The sequence below is a fragment of the Manacus vitellinus genome, unplaced genomic scaffold (genome assembly GCF_001715985.3).
Source record: "Manacus vitellinus isolate BGI_N305 unplaced genomic scaffold, ASM171598v3 scaffold_30_pilon, whole genome shotgun sequence".
Taxonomy (NCBI): Eukaryota; Metazoa; Chordata; class Aves; order Passeriformes; family Pipridae; genus Manacus; species Manacus vitellinus.
This window is the reverse complement of record NW_021940291.1, coordinates 2,746,672-2,772,556: the sequence shown is the minus strand read 5'-3', so window position 1 is coordinate 2,772,556 and position 25,885 is coordinate 2,746,672. Positions and strand designations below refer to the sequence as shown.

General features: G+C 41.5%; 2 protein-coding genes across 2 annotated transcripts in view; both read right to left on the bottom strand.

Moving 5' to 3' along the window:
* SERGEF (secretion regulating guanine nucleotide exchange factor) overlaps window positions 1–8,584 on the bottom strand; it is a 148,987-nt gene extending 140,403 nt beyond the window's left edge. The window contains 7 exon segments of the mRNA XM_008922081.3: window positions 914–976; window positions 1,259–1,372; window positions 2,708–2,768; window positions 4,717–4,811; window positions 5,868–6,023; window positions 6,745–6,883; window positions 8,542–8,584. Coding sequence (XP_008920329.2) covers window positions 914–976; window positions 1,259–1,372; window positions 2,708–2,768; window positions 4,717–4,811; window positions 5,868–6,023; window positions 6,745–6,883; window positions 8,542–8,565 — 652 coding nt within the window. The 5' untranslated portion in view covers window positions 8,566–8,584.
* A 1,545-nt stretch (window positions 8,585–10,129) lies between these two features.
* Window positions 10,130–23,241, bottom strand: TPH1 (tryptophan hydroxylase 1). Its single transcript, XM_018076064.2, has 11 exons — window positions 23,175–23,241; window positions 19,363–19,500; window positions 18,217–18,400; window positions 16,734–16,834; window positions 15,977–16,044; window positions 14,384–14,580; window positions 13,787–13,922; window positions 13,158–13,284; window positions 11,979–12,074; window positions 11,293–11,426; window positions 10,130–11,016 (listed from the first exon to the last, which is right to left on the bottom strand). Exons 1-11 carry the CDS (start codon window positions 23,238–23,240, stop codon window positions 10,842–10,844), a joined length of 1,422 nt encoding a protein of 473 aa, XP_017931553.1. The 5' UTR covers window position 23,241; the 3' UTR covers window positions 10,130–10,841.
* Between the last annotated feature and the right edge of the window lie 2,644 nt (window positions 23,242–25,885).

Below are 25,885 nucleotides of genomic sequence, written 5' to 3'. Positions count from 1 at the left end.
TATAGATCTGCATAAGCAAATACTCCAGTGCTCCTTTAATTATGACAGAGGTACCAGATGGCTGCAGATTTGTTAAGAATTTGTTCCTATAAAGTTTGGCAAAGACTTGTCTTCATACGGCTCAATATATTTTACACACTTCAAAACTGTAAGATTACAGCATGAAAAGCTATTCTGTTTCCCGTTCTCCCAATCTGTCAAAATAAAAGAAGAATCTTTATTAGACTTACATTACTGGATACTTAATACTCCAGCATGGGAGCACTGCCTAAAGATCAAAGAACAAATGGAAGACATTATGGAAGTGCCTGATTAAAGCAACTTCCTACTTTTTAAATGAGCTTTGTGCTCTCACATCACCTCGCACAGCTCTGCAGAGCCACCTAAGGCAGAGTCAGACCATCTCACACCCCTGCACAGCACTGCCCCACACAGAGGCACTAGCTCACACTGCTGTGGATAGACAGCTTCTGCTGTCTTTCTTGGGACAACCACCAAGCAACCACCAACCTTTCTCCATGGGCAAAGGGTTGCACTGGTTCCAGCAGTCAACCATCTAGAGCCATCCAACGGAGCATCCTGCTGCAGCTCCAGACTTACCCACCCACATGAACAAATCCTTCCAGAGCTTCTAACCATTAAGTAAAGAGCCCAGACTCTTAATTAGTTAAGGGCTATGTCACACCTGACCCCAAGGAAATACACACAAAATTCAGAGAATTCAAAACATGAATCCAGCTCTTAAAAAAAAAAAAAAAGGAAATTTCTCAAAATCCAAAACTATTACAAAATAATTAACCAGCGCTAACTAGGACAAATCAAATTTCAACAGTTTAAGCAAAATTGACAACCATTTCAAAAGCAGAGAAACCTTTATAGGTTGAGAGCTTTCACTTCTGTACCTAAGGCCTACCTGTGAGGGACACTGAATGATAGGAGCTTGCAGCAACTGTCTTCACCTTTACATCTTCCAGGCCTAGAGAAAAATCAGTTTCATAAAATTTGTACAGCAGGTACCATTCCACACAAGTGTGACAGGATGATGATGCATTTTGTAACAGAAGTCTCTGCTTTTGGGTCACAGACATTGCAAGACTCGCTGTCATTTTCCCCCACTGATTATGACCATTCTATCCTTCAGGTACTCCACTACGTGTTTGTAACACCAAGCAGCTTTATACATCGGATGGTACGTATCACTCCAAACTATATTTCTGCTCTATCCACCTTTAAAAAAGGAAGCAGACTCCTGGATTACCTGTCACTTCACAGGGTTCCTTTGCTGTCAAGAACAGGGGGAGAGTTTTTCCTTGGTTTGCACGCTTTGCCCGAGTTGCCATACCAGTTCCCCACTGAAGAACCAGACCACTATCTTGTTGGAGTAAACACAGATAAAAGATTAAAACACATCAACCACCAACAAAATCACTTAACTCATTAATCAAAGGTACATTCAATTCATTTTCACTGATTCAAAATACACTTTCAAAGGCCTTTATGCCAAAAACCATACAGATAACCCTGGTGAGGTCAACATGCAACACAATGATAGTCTCATTATACAGGTAAGAAAACTAAGAAGGCACGAGGCAACCTGACTCAGCTCTCAGGGCTGTATTAGGACATTACTGAGGACTCAGTAAGAGAAGTCCCATAGCTGTAGTGCCTCAGGAATGGATACAACGTTCATAGGACTTTCTCTTCACTTTTCTTCTCTCATTTGTGCAGTCCAGCACAACTGAGAGAAGGAAGTCACTTGTCTTCTCCTCAAGAGCTTTCAGAAACTTGAGCTAGATCTGCATCAAGACGTTCACTGACCACAGAGCTCAGGGAAGCTTAATTCCCATTATTCATACAAGCATCAGAGATTCCATTATTCTTCCAAGCATCTCCTTTGCACCTTCAGCTAGACTCCACTACTTGGAATCTATACTGAAATTCCTGCAAAACTAAACCAAACAGAAGAGCAGGTGTAGTTTGTCGTTCCTCAATTTTAACACAACCATGCCAAATGGAAGGTTTTGATTTCTACAGCTATACCATAAACTCTAATACCAGCAGGAGAAATATTTAGGCCTTATGACCCTCCCAAGTACACACGTAGCAGACTGTGAAAGAGAGTCAGGAACAGATTTTTGAAGGTGTGTGAGTGAAATTAATGGAGCAGATCCTTTCTGTGCCCCCTGAATAAAAGTCAAGTTTCATTCTTCTGACTTTTCCAGGTGTCAGTTTCAATTACATTATTAAAAAAGCCACATTTTATGTGGCTTTCATTTTGAAACATCGTATACAAACTTAAATTATTCTGCATATTATAATGAATTCAAATCCTAAGAAGATATTTTGACTGATCAGAAATCTTTTCTCCTGAAAAAACTCCTTTCATGTTTTGTTTCAGAACAGGAGAAACCAGTAAGTTTTCCACCCATCAGAAAATTAGTTTATTAATATACTATCACTCTGAGTTCTTGGAGGACAGCCCTTCATCACTATTTTGCAGAAACATGTTTCTAGTATGTTTACTATTCCAGTTAATTTGTATCAAAATCTTACTGTGTATGACTTTCAGGTGTATTTTCTCTGTGACATTTAAAACACGGGGTAACTAAAATAAACTCCATTTTCTTTCCCTCCCTCTCCCCCTCCAAGCCATTAAAACTCCCTTTCATTTGTTACTGAAAAGATATTAAAACTATGACATATTTACCTGTAGCAGCAAGGGCATGTCTCAGTCCTGCAGCGACATTCACCACCTTCTCTTTGAGAGACTACTCAAATTAAAAAAATAAAAAAAAATGTATTTTAGTTGCTTTTTTGCATTCAGTGCCTCTAAAAACAAAACAGGCCAAACTGAAGTGGAACACTATGAAAATAGCTCTTGCAATTCCAGCCTGCATGTCACAATGCATATCAACACTCTTTATCACAAGGAAAGAAAATTCTGGCCAATAAAAATTAGTGTGAACTTCTTCAGTCTCACCATGTCCTGCAATCATCAACAATACCACTGACAGTGCCACCTACACCACTGAAGGTTGCCCAACATGATCACGCAAAAGAAGACTACAAGTCATGTCTGCATTAAATTAGTGAGCTCAGTTTGCACAAGGTACACCAATTCTGGCACTTCTCCACTCCCAAGTACTCTACAAATTTATTATTCTTCTCACAGATGTAACACTACTTAAAACAGATGGCATCAAGCCCAAGCATTAATAGGATAGCAACCAAAAGAGCAAACATTCCACGAGAATGTATGGTGTGTGTGGTCAGGGAGGAGAGAGATTCAGATTAGCATTGTCAATACTACCAAATTTCCAGGCACCATACTGGAATGAATGCTGCCAGGAAACATCGAGGGCACAGAAACATTAGGCAAATTAAAGTCTACTCATGAGAGGTTACTCCTTCTCCCAAAATAAAAAAAATAAAGGAGTATCTGGAATGAGCCATGAGGCTAAATTTCTTGTCTGAGGATCCTTCCTCCTCTGAAGTTACTGCTTGCATTAGATATGAGAGGTTGTGTGGATGGGAAAGTTTCAATACTGTTGTCCAAATAAGAGACTACAGTGTAAACTGGAATTCCTGTGAGAAATTTATTGAAAATGTTAGGCTTACAGCCAAAAACAGGAAAGCTTTTCTGACGTTACAGAAGTCTCAGTGTCTGTTAATTAAGACATTATAAAGCAATTAATTTGGAGCTGTTCCGAGCTCCCTGTTCACACTCAGCAGCACGTCACCTACAAATGTCACCATGGACTTCCACATGGAACAGCATGAGTTACAGTCCAGCATTTATCACTGAAGATACTGGACAGCAGAGAAATTATTATCTAATTTTTCCATTCTTCTTCCTTGGAAGTTATTATTGTGTGGTAAATACTGGAGGTTAGAAAAGAAGCAAGTCAATGTACTTGTCGGTTCATTTACATGCAAAAGTAAAAATCATTTTAATCTCAAGTGATAAAATCAAAGTTTATTCTCACACCTCTAGTTTTCCTGCAGCTACATACTTTATCACACTACTATTATTTTGGGGGTGACCAAGCTTATTTTTATCTTACTGTTTCTACAGCCAAGAAATAATAGTACAGTCCTCACTTTGGGGGAAGAAATTCTGACAGTTACACACTCAAAAAAACAACATATACTTAAAAAACAGAACTGTTGCACAAGATGCACAAGAGCAACAGATCGAAAGAAATGGCATAGCCAAGTTTGTTGAACTCCATAATGCAATTTGTTTTTATCAGGGGTGGTTTACTGTAGGTTTGGTTTGGTTTGAAGTATTTGCACAAACCTGCAACAAAGTACAGTGAAGGCACAAGCCCTTCACATAGCAAAAGGTATCCAGCACCTTACAAACTTGAGGCACATATTCAGTTGGAGTAAATTTGCACAGTTTCACTACCTTTAGCATCACTTTACATCATCTGAGCAGATGGCTCATTCTGCAGACGTTGAAATGTTACAATCCCTAATGAAAGGGACAACTTTCTGTTAGAAGGGGGCAACTTCTTCATACAACAAGAAAAGCAGCCTTAGCTTTCATTTCTGGGTCGATGACCATGTTTGGGCCTTTACTTTGTAAGTTTGCTGTAACAGATAGCTGTATAAAAAAATAGTTGAAGAGTCTGGCTTAGAGCCCACTTAGGTCAGACGACCTCTGTAAGTTACTAGAAGCAATATAAACTACAATCCTTTTTAAATCTTTACCTCAATCTTTTGTGGAATCAAGTATGGACCTGAAATTTGAGGAACTCCTAATTGTCCAAAAGAGTTTGACCCACAGGACAGAACTAGGCCCGATCCTGCAAAAAAATGAAGTGTTAGAGCGAGATCAGTGAATTCGTGAGCAAAAGCAAAGCAGCGTAACATTCTAACCATCAAAATAACACAGCCAAGTAGCTCAAAAACTGACCTAACATGTCCCATTCAAAAGTCCTTGAGGCCATAGGCTTCTGGTCTTACACATCATGTTCAGTAAGGGTCTGAAGTTCACTGGGATACAAGGAACATGGACTAATTTAGCTTGCAAGGCAAGTAGCTTAAAACCTGTGAGTGCCAGCACATAGAATCATAGAATGGTTTGCGTTGGGAGTGGCCTTGACTTCTACAGTTATACCATCAACTCTAAAAACAGCAGGAGAAATATTTTGGCCTTATGACCCTCCCAAGTACACACATTGCTGACAGTGTGAAAGAGAGTCAGGAACAGAACTGTAAGAACTAGATTTTCATCTAGTTTCAACCCACCTGCCATGGGCAGGGACATCTTCCACTAGACCAGGTTGCTCAGAGCCCCATCCATCCTGGTCTTGAACACTTCCAGGGAAGGGGCATCCACAAGTTCTCTGGGCAACGTGTTCCAGTGTCTCACCACCCTCACAGTATTCTTCCTCATAACTAACCTAAATATGCTCTTTTTCAGTTTAAAGCCGTCACCCCTTGTCCTGTCACTACATTCCCTTGTAAAAAGTTCCTCTTCAGCTTTCTTGTAGCCCCATTCAGGTACTGAAAGGCCACAATAAGGTCACCCCAGAGTCTTCTCTACTCCAGGTTGAACAGACCCAACTCTCTCAGCCTTTTCTCACAGGAGAGGTGGTCCAGCCCTCTACCATCTCAATGGCCCTCCTCTGGACTCGTTGTAACAGGTCCTTCCTGTGCTGATGACCCCCCAAAGCTGGATGTAGCACTCCAGGTGGGGTCTCACTAGGGTGGAGTGGAGGGGCACAATTCCCCTCCCTCGACCTGCTGGCCACGCTACTTTTGATGCAGCCCAGGATACAACTGGCTTTCCGGGCTGTGAGCACACATTGCCAGCTCATGTCCAGCCTCTCATTCACCAGATGGAGAGACAGATTTACCTACTAATATGATTGTAAAATCCCAGCCACATGCAACTTGTTTTACACAAAAGCCAGACAGGGCAGTGCACAAGGTAAAGTGCAGCACATCCTCTGTGTGATTCAATCCCAACTGCCCATCTTTGTTATGGCCACATACAAAGAGTTGTCCTCCACCTGGAAGAAAAACAAACAAAACAAACTGGGTTCCACTTCACAGACTAAAAAGAGAAACATACATCCATGAGATCCTGTGACAAATAAGGACAGTGATTATGTGTCACTTTAGGCACTACATTCAAGTAAAAAGTAACAGAAACAGGTGTTTCTGATACATCTAAAATCTCTGAATAACTACAGCTATGGAGAGCTGGGTTTGTCAAGGAAGACAATCCATATGGTAAGACAGGCACCTCTTTGGATAAGATGCATGATGAACTTTTTTATCACATTCACATCTGTCTGTATTCCTTCTTTCCCATAATTAGCTGTGGCACACAACAGAACCTTTCAAAGACGAGATGTTATCTTCTGCTCCTTACCTTAATATTTCTCAAGACTGAATAACCTCTCACTTCACTCCTCCCTCCCACTCCCCTATCCGTAACAGAGAAAAATTGGCTTCCTTGTATGAAAAGCTGTTACATAAAACAGATGAAGAAACAGACCTCACAAGATACAAAGTAACCACACAATATATGAAAAAGAGAATTTCCCCAATTTCCAAAATATTTCCCAAAAATACTGAGTTAACTGGAGGGAGGGAACCTGTTTTGCAACTGAGGATTGTACTTGCTCAGAAACAGCAGCCACAGAGAGGTGGCAGCACCAAACCATCAGGGAAACAAAAAAAGCATGATTAGAAGCCATATATTCCATGCAACAGCAATGTTTTTACCAGTGATAACTGCAGAATGTCCCCCTCCTCCAGCAATGCTTGCAATGTCTTGACATTTGCAGGAAACATCTTTCAGTGCCTGAGGTACCAGCACATCCTCTTTATGACCAAGACCAAGTTGTCCATAGCTGTTTGCACCCTTCAAATGCACACAGAAAAATAATACATTTTTTTTTAAAGTTGACAAAAATGGCACACATCTGCTCCCAAGAACAAACAAGCTTATTGGGGATATGCCACAGGTTGACCTGCCAGTATTTGCTCCTGAAAAATCCCCTAATATATCAATCTCTGCTCTTTCTACTGTCACAGGATTTCCAGAATTACAGGCCAGGACTGTCCTAACTTTGATGTCATTAAGTTTGCCATTGCAACCCCAGTATTTTAAGAAACATTCTGGAACATAACTTGTTAAAACTTCAACTGTGGGCTAACAGTTACCAAGGAGGAAAGCCTAGCTATCAGGATGTGTTTAATTTTAATGCTAATGATTCCCACTCATCATTAAGATCTTATTCATACCACTGCTTTCTGGCAGTCCACCTCCAAAATAAGATCAGAAAAACATGCTACCTAGTTCTGGAACTTAAATCAGAAACATTTACCCTTCATTAACAAAGTCTTTTAACTCTAACTGGTCCAAATGAAAATATACCAATTATAGGTAGTATTAATTTATGAGTACAGAATTATAGCTACTAGTCCCATCACAGAAAGCAACAACTGCAAACATGGTAACAAGAGATGAAATTTTTTTTAGCCAATTAAATTATATGTCCAACAGTTGGAGCAGCAACTTTCATTCATGAAAAGAGATATCATAACCTTCCCAGCACACACACTGCAGTAAAACACTCCATACCCACCATACTCCCAGCTGGTGATCCCCAGGGGAGATTTTCCCTACCTCACCTGTGCTCCCCCTGCCCATCCACCCTCCATTTTACCCTCCACCCCCCAAAGATGCAGCACCTGGTGAATGTTAAAAGGACACATTTAACAATAAACATTTTGTACCTAGAGAAACAGAGACCCTGCTGCTTGCCTCAGCCCACGGCTAACAGGTGGGTGAGATGTCAGGATTCGAGCTCAACAGGCAGATAAAGTTGTTGTCTCACAGTCTCACTACCACAGGCAAACAGCTTTGGAGCGTGTTACTACTTAACAGACGTAGTTCTTTTTAGAAGGTGTGTCACAAGCTCCCATTGTAGGCTATAACTCGCAATGAATTTTCAAGCCTTCAAGAACAGGCGAGCTGAGATACGGTGCAGAAAGGAAACAGGAGCCTGAGGAACCGGGAGCCGTACGCGTGTATGGCCACGCCGACAACACACCGCTCATGGTGTGCCCTGCCCAGACTGATGGGCTTGTGCCAAGCACGGCTGCGGCGGGGCAAACAGAGCTGACAAGGGGCAGAGATGCCCCTTCAGTGGCTCTTACACCTACTGTGCTCAGCACGCAAAAGCGCAGCGTTGTTTTCCTTCGGGGAGGGGACACCTCGGCCCCCTTTTCCCAGGGAAGGGAGCGCGGCGAGGGACAGCGGCAGCGTACGCGGTCCCGGCTGCCGAGCCCCGCAGCACGGCGAGCGCATCCCGGGGCGGGCCGAGCGCATCCCGGGGCGGGGGCGGGAGCGCATCCCGGGGCGGGCGAGCGCATCCCCGCACGGCATCCCGGGGGGGCGAGTGCATCCCGGGGAGGGTGTGTGTGGGGGGTGTCGAGTATCCGGCCCCACGTCCCTCCCGTCGCCCCGGGATGGGGGAAGGAGGAGTTCCCGGCTCTTCCCGAGCTCCCACTCACCCATGCGAAGAGCTCCATCTCCATGGGGCCGGCGCTTCCCGCCGCCCGCAGGCCGGGCAGGAAGAGGCGGACCGGGGGCAGGCTCACGGGCGTGGAATATCTGAACCACACCATTAAAAGGCATAAACCCCGAGCCACGAGCGAACGCGTTGTGTTTGCTGCTACAGCGCTGGAATAAAGGTCGCTTTATCTCTGATAATTACCAGCAAGTCATTTATTTCGTTCACATTTAAAGCCTCCACAACAGTTTAAAATGTTTAAATTATTACTGTTCTATATAGCCATGAGGTTTGGATGGGTGAAGCCAAACATACACGTGGTTAATGCCATGGAAATGCATCTTCTCTGTATTATTGTTAGCAGGCTTTTTTTTCTCTACACAAGTGCAAATAAAAGATACAACTGCTGTTTTTACAGAGTATTTGAAAGTAGGTACTAATTTAACAAGTATAAGGATTCCTATTTGAAATGTATACATAGTTTAGACAAGGTTTGAAGTAACACAGACCTATGTATATTTCCACAACGTAATAATCCCAGTGTTGTTAAAACTGCACTTGAATATTAACTATTATCACAGAAGCAGGCAAAATAGATGCTCTGTCACTACTCACTTAAAAGGTTTCTTTTTTTAGAAAGACAAAATTTCTAAAATCTATTTTTAAATGAAGTGCAATGTAGGCCATAAATATTGTAGACCATAATTCTACATCTTAAATATTCTTTTAAAAAAAAAGTTATAGTGGGTTAATAGCCACAGAAAAAAGTGATCTAGACTTAAACTGTGAATCTACTTGGAAAGGTTGGGCCAGCAATTGCTTATGGAGCACATGTGGCCTATGAAAGCATATGAAACTGAAGCTGCTTTTCAAGCACAGAGGTTCACAAAAGTCCTTTAAAGTTCTCAAAATCCTGAACAACCATATCCAGTGTATTTAAGACTTCAGTTCTTTTTTCCACTGTACTTTCTGGATTTCCTGATAAGCTCTACCTATGAAAAACCAGTGCTGACAGTGCTATTAAATACATCCTGCACATCAGAGATCCCCATTCAAACCTGTCGCCTCCTGTCCATTTCATCAGCAGAGCTTCAGAAGCAGCAGCCAGCACAGCTTTGCACAACTGGGCAGGATGCTTGAAACTAGGGGGCCCTGAAATCAGGCAAGTTGGCTACTGTGAAATACAGGCAATTCATCAGGACACTGCTTCCCACCACCTGCAAAGTGCTCCTTGGAGTTAGATATACCTTACAGTACAAGGTAGTTTATTGCCTTCATGACCACAGAATTCCTATTAAATGCTTGGGCCTTTCAGTTATCGATTGATAGGGAGTGAAGGTGTTCAAGCCAAGTAAAGAGGAAGCTAAACGTATCTTTGTGCAACTGGTCAATAAAGTGACTGAGCAATCATCAACAGGATATTTATTTTTATAAAAACCACACTAAACTATGAACTTTGGCTATTATTTTAAACTTTTGAATATTAAATTGTACTTTGGAAATGGTTCTAGGCTTTGTGCTAAGGCAGTACACTTGATGTCTTGCTATACTTTTGCTAAATTATTTCAATGAGGAAAAAGGCAAATGGTATCTCTGTAAGGAAAGGTCTTCCCTCATGTGGAATATCAAGGACAGCAATACAAATCCTGACTCTTAGGCAATAGCACATCTCTTAAAATTAGGATGCATGCAACAGCTGTATCTCTGCCTTATACTAGAAGCATGCCAGACAGCACATTTGCAATTCTTTGTGGACAAGAATAATCCCTCTGAAAGATTTGACCCCTCCATTTTATCATGTTGAACCTCCAGCTATTTGTGTCCTGATGTGTGCATTGTAATCATTCAAGTTTTAAACTTAGTAGTACAGACTTAGAAGCACTGATTATCACAGCTTCTACATTATCAAGTCTTCAATGCTATAAAATCAGTAGCAAAGACTACTGGAGTCAGAAATGGCCAGAAATGGTGAATTATTCCATTATTGCCTCATAAGCCACTTTCTGGGGCATTTGATCCCAGCCCTGATCCAAAGACCACACTTCTTCTCCATTCTAGCACTTTCTCTACTCCCCTATCAGCTTCTAAAAGGTAGCTCTGGACCTTTTTTATCTAAGGGGGATAGAGAAATACATTATGTAAGGGATTTTACAGAGAGAAACAAGATGACATTATTCTTATGAGCCATTCACTCTTCCATTTGTAAAGGAATGAGTTCAGCCTACAACACATTATAAGCCTATGAAAGAAATCAGTAAGGAAAAGAAAAGAATTGGATTGCACCACACTGCTGACAGGGTGTTAAACTTCCAGCTGCTTGCCCATCTTGCTGAGGGCATCGCTGACAATGTCCAGCTCATGCCGTAGCTCATTCACCACGCTGGCAATGCTTTTCGTGTCTTTCAGGATCTGCACACTCTGTGTATATGGATTGTACTTCACACCAAATGGGCGCTTGATGGTTTTCGCAAATTCTCTGTAGAAGTGAAAAAAAAAACAACCAAAAAACACCAGTGCATACATCCTCTGTATGCAGCCAGTATAAATAACCACTTTTCAAAACTACTTAAAAATAGTTCTTCATCTCTCCCACCCACCACATGGAAGATAAAGTAAATACCAATCTTGACTTTTCAATCCCATGAAAAAAATAATTACAAAACTGTGATAAGAATAAAAGGATTTGAAGCTGCTACAGAGAGGTGTACAAAGTAAAATCGGCTTCTATAAAAGAGGAGGGGAAAATTTGTACCTCATCTTTTCCTTTGCTTCTTCAAAACTCTCAGAAACAAAGTAAACCTCCTGGAAAGTTGTAATGAGACATTCTTGCTTGCAGGTGACCTTTGGATCAAAAGGCTTGACTTTGGCACTGTCAGAGAGCGAGTGCTGGTGGTGTGTTATCATGGGTCAGAGGAGCATCACCATCCAAAGAATCCATGAGGAACATGACACGTAGTAAAATGAATAAAAAAGATTGAGACGATATTTAGTGCATTGCATCTTAAAATTTTTATCTGCAGATAAACAGCATTTAAAGTTTAACAAACTGAATTACTCTGAATGGTCATATTCTGCCAGTCTGTGTCAAAAATGGGATTCCACAGATGTGAGGCTCATGTGTAAACAAGAGCAATATTTTCTGAATTTGGTTAAGCCAACAGAGCTTTAATCTAAAAGAAGATGCTTGGACCCAAATGTTAAGAAATGCCAGTCATCTACTGCTTCCTGCAAAAGACGGGATCTGCTCAGCGTATATCCAAAAGCAGCAACCACTGCCCATAATTATTGCCACAGTGAATTTTCTTAAAGCCTGGTAGGTATTTAAGAGTTTTCAAAAGAAAGATTTTTAGAATTATACTTTATAAAAAGCAGGGCAAAATAGTGGCAATAATAACCAGGTACAAAAAAAATAGTTAAATAAGCAGCAGACATTCTTACCTTGAGCTCACTAATCGAAGAGAGCAAGCCAGCCCCATAAACTCGTAGTTGTCCCTCTTGCTTGCACAGGCCAAACTCTACAGTGAAGAAGTAGCACTGAAACAGAGAAGAAAGTAAAATAATTCAGCCTTCATCAAAGATGCTGTGGTGAAGTAGATGTGAGCATTTCTATTTGTAGGTAGCATCAAATAGTGGCAAACATCAGACAGTCACCCCTCAGTTGTCCTCAGATATTTAAAGAGGGAATCCAGAATGGAAGAGGGTAAAGAACCACAAGATTACATGATTCTCATGGGAAAGGTGGATGTTATAGATCACCCAGCTAGGCTAGAAGCTGCTAATGTTAGTGGGAACAGTGAGATGTAAATCTGTTTCGAGAAATATTGACGTGAAATAACAGCCTCAGCTTAAAAGAAACACTGGATAGAGAGGGCCTCTGAGTGAGTGGAAACAGCCCACTACAGTTTGTTTCTCATTTGCTTAGTGTCCTGTAAAATTGAAGATTTTCAGTTTGGTGGATTTCAGGATTTCTGCAGGTATACAGGAAGAAACATTATTTTCATAGATGGCTTAATTCTGCTCCCACTGAAGGTAGTAGAAATTTTACCACTAACTGCACAAGGTGGGGAAAAAAGTTACTAAATCAATTCTTTCATAACTGGCATCAATTATTTTTCATCTAAATTTAATTTTAATCTCAAAATATTTTTGCCAGAAATGGATGTCCAGAAAATTAGATTAATTTATATTATTTTACTTTCTTGGCTGAAGACTACCTAATGCTAGCACTCACCACATTGAATATCATTTCAATTCCTTCTACACATTAAAGAAATACTTTTAAAATCCTTGAATCATGTTCCCGTTAGTAAGAAAAGTTTTGTTTGGAAGAAATAGGCCAGAGAATTTCAGTCTGGAAAAAGCGACCTACCAGCAGAAGCTGAGCCATTACTTGACAGTCAAGTGAAGAAAAATACCAGTCATCTCAACTTTAAAGTGTATTTTTTTCCTAGCATGGAAAATTTTTGTATGCCCCAAAACCAGGGACCAGTGAAACACATATGTCTTACAGCTGTTCTGGCTAATGTTAACATGAAGCCCAAAATTTATTCGATGGAGTGGGATCAACCTAGAAAGCACAAAGCTTTTGATAGAATCACCGGGCACTCAAACACTCACTGTTGCCAGTTTTTGGACAGCCTCATCTGAGGCCCCAAGTGATGCAAGACCAATTTCCTGGGAGAACTGAGCAAAACTGGGTTCAGCCAAAAGAGGGACATGGCCTAGGAGCTCATGGCAGGTATCACTGGAAAAAGAAACAAAACAAGAAATCTCATTATTTGTCTTCGTGGCAAAGTGAAAAAGCAGCCCCCCTGAACAGATACAATGTCTTGCATTAAGCTTTAATATCCAAAAGACAGAAAAATGTCACTCACTTATCTGAAAGCAACTGGGCAGGTCATACCAACTCTCCATAAATACCTAAATGCATATTTTCAAATGAAGTTGTCTAAAATTAAGATCTGAACTCCACATTTATGAGGCAACTGAATATTAAACTAACTGCACACAGTGACATCAGTAAGAGATCTCCAGTAACATGTTGTACTTTTGAAAATCCTGTACTTATAAAGGTAGGACTTCAACATGCTAAAACTCCATTATATTCAGTGAAGGCTGAGTCTTCAGCACCTTAAAAGTAAGTTTTATGGTGGTGTTCTTGAACAGCTTTTAAGTAGCTTGGCTCTGAACAGCAAGAATCAAAACTTTCTCTCTCTCAAATTCTACCACAAGATTAAATGACTCACGGCTCTGGTGTATAGAGAGGGTCCGAGCTGTGTCTAACATATTGAGTGCAGTGAAAAACTCTGAATGCTAATCCTGCCAAGAAGTCTCTGGGAGACAGATATCCAGCAACAGGGCGAATGGTGAAACCTGTACGCTCTGAAAATGAACAGAGAAACTGTACATTAGTTTTGTGTAGAATGCACAACGTTGACAGCTTTCTTCCTGCAACTGGGGTGAAAACCACAGCACTACCTTGCCTCAAGAGCACGTGGGAAAATCAGACAGGTTTTAGCCTAATTAGAAAAATTAGGCCTAAACCTGAGAATGACCAACATTTATTAAAAATGTCCCTATCTCTGTGTCAGTGGATTTCCTGTGATTCCATGCCTAGAGTCAACATTACAGCTACATATCTCTTTAGCCAAGCCCAAGGTATCATTGTCCCTCAAATGTCACTGTTTTTATATGTTCAAGACACAATACTTTAAAACACAGATGGCCAAAAGGCTTCTTAAAGGACCAGAACAAATACAAGCAAAAGTGACCAAGAATGTTCCCTTGTGCCAACAAAATAGTGTGGGCCTTAGTCTTTTCATGTAAGAAAATTAGCACATTACCTTTCAGGAAGCGGGACACATCTTCCAGCTGGGGGATATTGTCTTCCCTGTAGCCACAGTATTTGGTGAGCAAGGGTAAGTTTTTAAGGTACTCTCTGCAGGCATGAGTTGGGTAAAGGTTGTTGAGCTCTCGGTACACAGTTCCCCAAGTCTTGATCTCCTCCTCAGTGAATTCAATCTTCGGAATTGGTTCACCACTACAAGGAGAGGAGGAAGAAAGGATGTTCCTCAGTAAATGCTTAATAACAGGTGACTCATTTACCTACTATTGCTGTTAAACACCCATATGGCTGTGACACCTGGCCAGGGTGCATTAGACACTGTCAAATGCACAGTGAGATCTGGTCTATGCCCTGGAGAGCTTTTAGTCTAAGGGTTTGCTCTTTTTTCCACCTAAACCAATTGTCAGGAATCTTTGCATTGACGTCACCAGAGCCTGAAAGCTTTGGTTCCGTAAACAGTTTCTTAGGTGTTCAATTCTGAGAGTAAGATTAAAAATACTTGCATAACCTCTTTACAGCTTCAGGATCTGAGAACGCATCCTTTTCCCAGTTGAACTTCCATGTCTACAATTACTTTCCATTACCCTTTTGATTTGTTTTAGGAAAAGAGAATTCCCTAAATTAGCAGCACAAAGCAGATACATCTGGTAAAAATCACACTTCTATGCAGAAGAGGCAAGCACCTGTCTGAACATATTAATTGTAGTCTATCTCTCCTATTTAGTCCTCAGGAGCTTGATTAAAATGGATTACAGCAATGGTAGTGTTACACTGAGCTTCCACTGCCAGTCAGGTAACCAGCATGGCAATTTTTTTCCCAAGGGAATCTCTGTCAACAACACATTAACAGTAATCAGCTCTGTGCTGTAGTAACAGTTGCTTTCTTGGTCATTTTCAATTGAGGAACTTGACACCTAAATTCGATCAGGCAACATCAACATGAAAAATCGCATTTAGAAAGAATTCACAGCACTGAGTTGTGAAACTCTTACTGCTTTAAGAGCTCCTCCCCCAAGCAGCATCTCTAAAGACAGAAGTGCTTCGAATTTCTTTTCACAGAAATCTTCTTATCTACACATCACATGCATTAGTTTGAACCCGGAAAGAAAATTCAAGTATTAGCATTTGCCCAGAGAGTTTACACTCTGTGGTCAATGGGCTATACTGGGGTTTGCCTCCCTTCCCTCTCCTTTGCAAAGAAGACTCATCTGCCCAGATGGCCAGTAAGTCCTGGCACAGGCAGCTGAGCAATGTGCATTGTCTTTCTTCCTTCGTTGCTGCACCCATTTCCAGGGAAGTGGGGAAGAACTGCAGAGTCCAAATGCACCACGCTGGCATTGCTGCCCATCTGAGGACCAGCACTACTGCAGATGCCATAATGGCCAAGCAGACTGACCAGAGCTGCAAAATAAGCTAGATCTACCTGTTAATCTTCTCTTATATCTCCCTTCATTTTACCCCCTTGGCTCTGACTCCTGAGCCAAGCATATCTCAGCCTGATCCAAGCCCAGGGAAGGTGAGATCCTCACAGTCCACTCTGCTATTATTTCAAAGCACCCAGAAGTCTTACTCTGGAAGAATTCAAGCTTACTGTTTGTAGTTCATAGCCAGGTCTGCAAAATACTTTCGCCTCTTGCGATAGACATTGTCTTTGAAACCCTGGTAGGGGAAAGGAAGACAACAAAGTTAAATAAGTTTCTAACCTGTAATAAATAAATTAATTTAAAACAAGACGCATGACACTTCAGTTGGGAAATACAAAACTATGCTGTGTAAGAATGAGAGGACAGGAACCTCATAGCTATAGTCTGAAATGTTCAATAATCAGGAAGTAAGCAAATACTCCAAAGTAAGAACGAGCTGTTTTATGTATACAACTATATATTCAGTAGACAAGGATTAATTTTAATCATATCAGTATTTATACAAACTTTGTAAGTTGCTGGATTATTCTAAATTACAGAACAAATTGCTCATTTGCACTGCCCAAATAGTAATTTGGTTGCTCCAGTAAGGAAGAAAGAAGGAGGAGGAACAAAGCCTGCGTTCTTTTTATTGTTGTTTGTTTTTTGTTTTGTTTTGTTTTTTCTTTTTTAATTTGTATGCAACCACTCAGGGCCCAGACCTGGAGTTCTCACACAAGTAAGCTTGCAGAAAGGCACAGGAGTTGAATTCAATCTTGCCTAAATTAAGAAAGAGACATGAAATCCCCAAGAGAAGGTGCTCAGACCCACAGAGGCACCACTGAGGGAGAGGAGAGGGAGGAAGAAAAGCTGCAATTTTTTAAAGTCAGCTCCACAAAGTATTTTTTCACTACAGAATGGGTGTAGGGAGGAAAAAGTACTTACTGGATGGTCAGCATCCAATTCGGACCCATACATCAGCACTCGGTTCGCACACTTATCCAAATCTGAGATCTTCTTTGGAAACCAGGGAACATTCTCCATGTCTGGGGAACACATGGAATCCACAAGGTTATTAATAACACCGAGCATGCTGAGGGAGGAAACGCTGCTTTCAAGAATGGCTATGGCGGTTACAGCTAAATCTATAAATTAAAAGGGCATGAATAAGACAAGAGACTCCTCTGCCTATCTGGCACCAGCCTACAGCTCACACTTCCTCCTCGGTCACTGCCACAGTCTGCCTACAGAGCACAGCCAGCTCCAAAGCCTCTGGGAAGGAAACAGTTAACATGGGTTTTCTCTGGCCCTTAAGTGTTGTTAGAGTAGATCCAGAGGCTCCCACAGAGACAAGGTCTCCTTGTGTGCACTGCTGGGAATCTTGTAGTGCACGAAGTGTGCAAAGGAGTACAGAAGTGATTTGCCTGTGGTCCCTGGGCAGAATGGGAGCAGGTTAGAGTTCTCCCATCCTGCTTTACTGACCACAGGAAATAGATGTTTCTCTATGGTTATGTACCTCAGATGCATCCAGCTTTGCCTTTTGAGGAGTTTGTGGGGGAAAAGGAATAGGAGGCCCTGCAACCTTAGAGAGGGGCATCATTACAGTCTTGCTACCAACTACTTTGGGGTTATTTTTAGCCTAAGAGGGTTCTTCACCAAGCTCTTGGCAGAGCAGTTAATACACTGTTTTTCTGCCTCAATGCTCTTCAGTTTACTTAGAAAGGTCAGGGCACTGTTTGGATTGAATTTCACTTTACTTAGAGCTAAAGTAAGCTGTTTTATCCAAGAGCACCAGATCTGTCCTTCACAAGCACAATGGCTGAGAAATACATGGGACCAGCTTCCTACTACCCTGAACTTAGGGCATCTCTTTAGCTAGAAGTAAAGGTAAACAGGATGTGAAGCATCCTAAGGTTAAAAGGCACCTCTTTCCCACTGTTATAAGGGATCAGTTACATTGAAAAGTGGTTAAAAAATAAGGAAATCAAGAACTACATGAGGACATTGCAGAATCCATCTTGCACTCTCTCCAATGTCTGAACTGAACTGGGATATGCCAGTGTTACACCTCCATCATGATGGTGTTCTCAAGCCCTGCATTCAGGCTTTGCCTACAGGCCAGCCTCCGGTGACCTGCATGGATGCAGAACTCTCACTGGTGCCAGCTGGGCTGTGCTGCTGAGGGACAGGAGCACAGACAGCAGATACACAACTGGCAGCAGCTTGAAGCAGCCTGTACTGCCAGGTGGCACCAGCCAGCACAGCCCTGCTCATGTCAACCAGACTACGCTCACTCTCAACACAGAAGCACGCACCTGGTAACTGGTGACTGAAGACACTACACAAATGCAGATGTGGACACCGTAAAAAGATTTCAAACCAACACAGTCAGAAGGGCATTTTCCTCGGAAATGCCTTTTGTACTTACCATATTCGTGGACATTGAAATGCTCCGCTGGGCTCACAGAGACAATGTTGACGTGGGATTTCAGGAGCTGGAAGATCTCGTTCAGTTGTTCCCTGTTACTGTCACAGTCCACAAAGATCTCAAACTCAGAATTTCGCCTCTTGGACTTCCGTGACTCAATGTGTACCAGATTTACATGCTTCTCCTGTTTTGTAAGAAGTAATGTTTTCAAACAGGTAGACCAAAAACCTAAAATTTGTTTTTCAAACTAATGTTTTACTGCCATGGTCAATTCACTATCTTTATGAAGCTATTTTAGTTAACTGGATCTCTTGATAGCAATTTGCTTTTTGGAGGGGGGGGAATTGTTTGATTTTCCATTCAGAAGAAAATGAAAGAGAACCTGTGTTCTTTCAGTTTTATTTACATGCAGGAAGCACAGAGAAACAGTCAGGAAGTTTAAATTCACAGACTTTTTTCTTTCATCCTTCCCATAGGAAGCTGATTAGCAACTGGGTCTGGGGAGGTTCACCAAAATACTGATCAATTCACCATATAATTATTTAACAACCAAGCAAGAAATTTTAAAAGCAATAGTTTTCAGGGCATAAATTTCACTTCTTCTTTATTTGAAAAATTATTTAATCCTGTTTTTTATATTAGGATCATTGAGAAAACCCCAGGCTAAGACATGCAGAGCCACATGACAGAGCACAGTGGCACTGCTGCATATATTCCTTACACAATACCTGCCCAGCAGCTGTGCAATTGCAGTTCCTCTGCCACCCAGAGTCTGGACACACAGGGTGACAAGGGCACTGGACTCAGCACAGCACCCCAAATATCTACCTGCCATCAGCAGGAGCTTCAGACCCACCTCTTATACTCTGCAAAAACTAGTCCCAATCCTCTTTTCATAAGGGGAAAAGACAAACCTCTCTCAGTATTTAGTCCGTGCAGATGAGAATTTTTGTGAAAATTTTTAGCCAACCATCATCTAATTTCTGAGGAATAAATTTGCCTTTCTGGGTAATTTTGCGTGCAAAGTGGGAGCCAGGTGAAGAATCATATTCTTAATAAATGGATGTAATTAATTCTAGTGTGTTCCAAAAATATCCTTACAATTTCAAAATACAGAGCAGCTGTAGCAATATGATTATAATGTACCTGAAAGAGTTTTAATGCTTTTACAAGTCCTCCGACTTCATTCTTCAAGGAAAAAATGATGGCTGTCCTTCCTCTCTCAGATGCATTGCCTTCATTCTCTTTATTATCTTCAATCATCATGTAAGTTGACTTATTTAACTAAATTCAGACAAATAAAAAGGTTTTTTGAGCAGGAAGTAGTGCAAAAAGTGTGAACTTTTACATTTCAGTTTGTCTTGGGGTAATGCTGTGCTTTGACTGGTCAACCACAAAAGGAAAATTATGAACTAAATCATTACACAATAACAGGCATAAGGTTAAGGGACACTTGGAATCTGTGAGATCTGAGAACGAAATACCAAGATATCCTTTTTTTTTTAGTTGAATGGTTTTATAGACATCTTTAGTCATTCCCAAGGATGCAGAAAATGTTTTCAATGTGTAGTTTATAACTAGCATTGTTACCATGAGGAAGGGGAACTATAAGGTGTCAGCAGAAATAGTATGTTGAACAAAACACTTCATTAGCAAGCTCAACAAATGTTAGTAAAGAGAATAATCCACATCCCACTGAATGTAAATAGGAAAAGATGGAATTCAGTAGACCAGAACTGAAAAATCATTTGCCTTTCTCTCATTACATAACTGTAAAATACTGTCTCCATTGAGCAAGGAGACAAATATAAGGAGTTAAAATGTTATGCTGACCAGAACCTGTTGACTAGAGAGACAATCCCACTCCGATCAGCCCCAGCCAAGCTACTCCATCTGCCAGGTTCCCCAATTCCTATGTCAAACCCTTGGCATAATCACCCAAATCACACAGTAAAAATTCAGACTTCAAACACTATCGGACCGTGTGATTTTGTACCTTACTAGTGATCACACTCCTGGCTGTGTTGATGTCAAAGACCATATCCTTAGCTACAGGTAGCCAGGCCATAAACAGAGATAATATTGAAACAGTTAAGAATGTGGAAAATGCAAAGTTAAGAAAAAATACAAGGCTTAGAAGAAGAGGCCGTGTCTCACGTGTCTTCAAACCTTGCAAAAGTAGAAAGAAAAAAGGTGAGGTTTCTGAATTAGTCAGCAAGACAGAAGAGGAAAAATGAAGGCACTCTATTGCTATTTGGAATTATTTTTTGATCTGACACAGCTTTTAAAGATATGACTATCTGGAGACATTTTCAGAAATGGAAAGAGCAAACCAAAAATGCAATCAAAACACACCAGTTCCACTGACTCCCTTCTACAGTCTCTCCAACTTTAAACCTCTTTAAAACTGATAATACTGAACAGTTAATTGTTTCTATCTGTAACTGAGTGGTTTAAAAATAAAAACCCCATATTTTACCTGTCTTCTATCAAAATGTTCTGATTTACTTTTCAGATGAAGAAGGCAATTTACCTCACAAAATAATGAAATTAGTTTCATCTTAAATTGAGTAGTTTACAATGAGGCAGATATTTGATCATGCTCTAAGAAAAGTTTCAAGAGGGTTACTATATGTGAGCATTTTAGGGTGCCAAGGTGGTATCCCATAGAAGAGGTCCAAGCCCGCTGATGCTAATGAAAATATCTGGATTTCTGATATTTTCTGATATATAGGTCCCCATCTCTAATGAGTTGTCACTATATGACGAGCCTGAACAACAGTGTCAGACCTTCACACTGTTTCTGATTCAGAAAAGTCACCAATCTCCATCAGCTGGAGTCCAGACATCAAATTCTCTGCTGAAAGTGTGTGACAGGGCCCAGTCCAGGTTCAGCTGAGCAGCTTGCAGGTTCAGAGTTTGCTTCAGTGTCCAGATCATGATCACAAGAGCCAGGAAGAGGCACTGAGCAAAGGTACTTCAAGTAGAAAAGGAATATCTACTGACTCCACAATTCCATATAGGCTATTGGCTGTTTTCTCAAGTGCAAAGACGGCCATTTGTGTGAGCCAAATCCTATTCAGATTGTACTGCTGTAGAAGAAACTGGATGCAAAGAAGTCTCCGCTACAAATAGAGTTAGATGGTGGTCTTTGAAGGCAGTAACTGATGGGCTGCTTTATATATGTGACTAATATGCAGCATGTTGGCTTCATTCCATATTCAGGATCATGACTGAAGACCAGATCACCTTATGAGATTTTGCACAGTTACATGCAATATTATAAGGTGCACAGCTAGAACAGAATACAGGCATCAAAGAGTTCTTATTTTGTATTTCGCTGCTGCAACTAACTGTGTCTAGAATCAGGTGACAACATTTATAAAGTTATAGGTTTAAGAGACCGATGAAGAAAATACAACAAAATGCAGTATGTTCTTATATTAAGTTCTAGAAATTACTTCTAACTTGCAAATTAGAAGAAGCTGCAGAAGAGAAATTCAGATGCCTACAATGCCAAACGCACACCAATTACATCTTTAACCCTACACTAATGCTGATCTTTCACTTTCAATCAGAAACTGGACTGTAGACAAGTCTGTATTAATGCAGCAACCATTTGGGTGCAAGGCAACAAGAGAAAATGGTAATGCAAAACAATTCCTCTCCTCCAATGGCTGCACCTTCACATTCATTTTTTAATCTGTATCAATAACTAAACTGTAATAAAATCAGACACTTTTCCTTTGCACGGTAACACATTCAAGCCTTTTGGAGGATGAGGGGGAATTAATATTGCATTGATGTTTTTTATGAGTGATGTAAATCATGAACTGATTTTCCATCAACCGACTCTGTCTTGATGAAAATATGCAAACAGAAGGATATCCTAAAGCCTTTATTTAGATCAATAACTAGGTGTTGTGAGGTTAAAGATTATTCTTTTTGGAGCTCATAGCAATTACCTTTCCTTTCTCCTCCTCCCCAAAGAATATTCTGTGTGAGATAGATATTTGAGGGTGCATGTTTTGTGATTTAATTCATTATACTAATGGATGACCAGGATTTAAAATTATCCAAACATATTCATCTAAAGGAAATTACATTTTAGAGCCATACATTGAAAACAAAAAAATATTTTTAAAAAAATATTTGATACGGATTGACATTAATCATGCTTGATAAAAAGTCTCAGTGGACATTTTATAACCTCCTCCCTCTAAGTAGCTGCTTACTTTGTCGCTGTCCTTTTGACACACTTCTTAGTAGGGAAGGGTGAAGACATGATATTACAAGTGACCACGACTAGATGTCACTTTACGTGTACATTTTCCAGCCACACCAAATGTCTTCTTTAGATTTAGTTCTTAGTCACCAAACCAAAAGCTGTGCTGAACACCTTATTTGGCTTCCAAACATCCGAGGGCTACAGCAAACCAACATTTTTGTGAAACTTTTCTCCATTACAGCATTCTTGTTTTCACAAGGAATTTTACAGACTTTATCAGTAACTGCAGCCAGCACATAAGCTCTGATTTTATCTGATCTTCTCTGACACATTGAGCATATTCCCACTGTAACGGGAAATAACCTAGGAGTGAGTTTTTCTGGGCTATATCACACCCTGTGTCTCCTAAGCAACGATGCACCAAAAGTTACTTTTATTCTACCTTAATTTCATGTGCTCGCATTTGTGTTTTACTACTTTTTTCCCCCACACTTCTGACCAGAAGCAGCATAACCAGTCCCATCCCAATCCCAGCGATGAAACGCTCCCACCGATACCAGAGGAGCCGCATCCCAGGGCAATTAACCGCTCTCCAAGTAACCGGGACCAGGAAGCTGCGCTTTCCCCCAAATCCCCGCTCCGAGAACCGCGACTTCAGAGAAGCAGCGTTTTCCCCCCAAAACCGGCGCCGGTTCCGCTCCCCTCCCTGTGCCCATCCCGCTCCCCTCACCTGTCCGGCGGGATCCCGGCTCGGCGCCGCTTCCAGGGATGCTCCGCGGCGGGGCGCGGGGTGCATGGCCGGGCGGGCACAGACAGCGCCGGGACCGGCCGGCTTTATGGAGGGGCGAGAGCGCCCCTGCCGGGGGAGGGATGGAGGAGGGAGGGAGGAAGGCGGGGGGAAGCGCTGCCCGTCCCAGCTGGGGAAGGGCCTCGATGACCCTCTCCATCGCACCCGCTGGAGGCTGTTTGTTCAGAGTTCGCAGAGCAGCGATGTTCAGATGCAGCCACCGCGCACCCACCATCGCTGCACCCCGGAATAACCCGCGCAAGCAGAGCCGTTTTCCCTGCTGAGTTACACCTCCTCAGTCACCCGTACAAGGTCATTTAATAGGGGTCAGAGAAGACTGACTTTTTATGGATAACTCTGTGGGGTTCGCATTAACACCGACTTGCACCCCACGGGGCTGAGGGGAGCAAGTGTTTGGATGGAGGGGATCTGTCTTCCTCCACCGTGTCCACACAGCCACTTCCAAACATTTGTCTGTTCGCTGTAAAGTGTTCTTTATGCTGCCTGTGGGAAAGGGAAGGCAAACTGCATCAGAAATGAGAGGCGGTGAGGGCTGGGCCCGTAGCAGAGGGGCTCTAAGCAAAGTTAGCTCCAAGGTGACAGCTCAGCTACGGGGAATCAGCAGTGAGGGACTCCTCTAAGTGCTCGGCAGCACGTAGTACAGGTTGTAGTCTCAAAGGGAAACACGGCAGGTAGATGTATTTACCCCTTCACTAAAAATAACAGTGCATTTTCTGCTGTGAAAATAAATTGCAGCATATTACTTCTTTTCTCAAAACATTCTGCGCATACAGGAAGAATAATTACATTTCTGTTAGCAGGAAACTATGTATTTTCATATCATATATGTTGTCATTCATTTTCTGCGTACGTCTAGACGTATGTTTATATTTTAAAAATTCATGGTTTTTAAACTCCAATAATCCCAGTCCTCACTGTCTCCTCTCAGGTCAGACTTGGCAACATTAAGATAAGGGGATTTGTGGTCCACAGCAGAAGCCAAAACGTTCCCCAGGAACATAATCTCTTGGAAGCTTTAAGAGTCTGGAGGAGGAGAGATTGATCTTTTTTTTACATTGCTTTCAAACCTACCTTTCAAAGAAATACTCAAAATCAGCAGCAACTAGTTTTACCCTAATATATTCAAGTGTCTGAAAAATCTCCTGTATTTTTCTCTTCAGCGCCTAAAATATTGAAACCTTGATTCCAGCTAGATCTCTTAGACACTGGTGTAATGTCCATGATAAATTATACTGATGAAGCCAATATGTGGGCGAACACCTAACTCAGGCAGGCACAGTCACACCTGCACCAGCATCTCCAGTGATGTCGCTGTCTTCCTTCTTCCCAGAAGATATTAAACTTCAAACAATCCTCTTTCTAAGAGGACCAAGGGTGGCTGGCTCTACTCCAGCACAAGAGTGAAAGAGAACGGCTGTAAGTGATGACATAGCTGGAAAAGCCATTATTTTTTCCAGTTTGCTAATTGAATGTATTTTGTGATGAGATGCTTCAATTTTCCGTTCATAAAGAAAATGCAGTATTTATTCATATGTCTTAACTTTATAACAGACATGTCACTTCCTTCTTACAGAACAGATCTCCTAATCAAACAGGCTGACTCAAAAAGCAAACAATTCGTAGGATCTTTACCCAGAATCCTAAGTGTATGAGAGCCTGATATTAATGATAAATATGTAAACATGGCTACAGTAAGACATTTATAATAGAATATGACTAATCTGTCAATTTTTCCTAGCTCAAATGCAGCAATAAGAAGAACTAACATGTCATTCTGCATAAAATTTTTTTTTAATTACTGACTAGGTAGCCTTCCAGAAGCCTTTCCATTGCAGGTAAGCATCTTTTATTTGGAAATCTGGGCTACTTCCCCAAAGCAGCCAGGATGAAATTCCCATGCTTTCCTTTCTGTCAAGATGATGTGCTCACCCTTGGTAAAATGTGAAAGAAAACACAAAATACAATTCTCAGTCACATTTTCCTCAGGCATCAGAAGACAGCTGAGTTCAGGTCATTTTAACTGTGAATGAAGGAATTTTTTTAAATTCTTTTTTTACTTTAACTCAGATCTATCTTTCCTTCAAAGGCTATAAGCTTTCAAAAGATACATTGGGAAAGCCAGTTTACTGTTGGTGTACACATATGGGTTATTCTAGTGTTAAGGGACACCAATGTCCTCCCCTACAGGTCAGACCTGTAAAGATGCTCAAGAAAGAGCCAGTCCACCCAACCACTTCTAAGCAGCAGCTTTGTTTCCTCTCTCCCCAGGAGACAGCAGAAACAGTGGTTTGGTCACCATCTACAGGTACCTGAAGACGAAGCACAGGGAAGGGCACAGGACAGTCCGAGGGGCCACATCAAGTCACAAATGGTGAAGCTGAGCTCAGCAGAAGCACATGAGCTTCACAGCACATGAACCATGGAGAGGATATAAACTGAGCTGCCAGCTATGCCAGAGTTAAGGGCACTTCCTACCTCTGAGGGCCCAGTCTGATAAACAGACAGGAGCATCCTTGCCTCCCATCCTCGCCCTGTCATTTCCAATTTGAGCAGGAGCTTTCTGGGACACTGGTCATCCCTCTCCTCATACTCTCCAGAGCCCACAAGCAGCTTGGCCTAGAGCTGCTGAAACA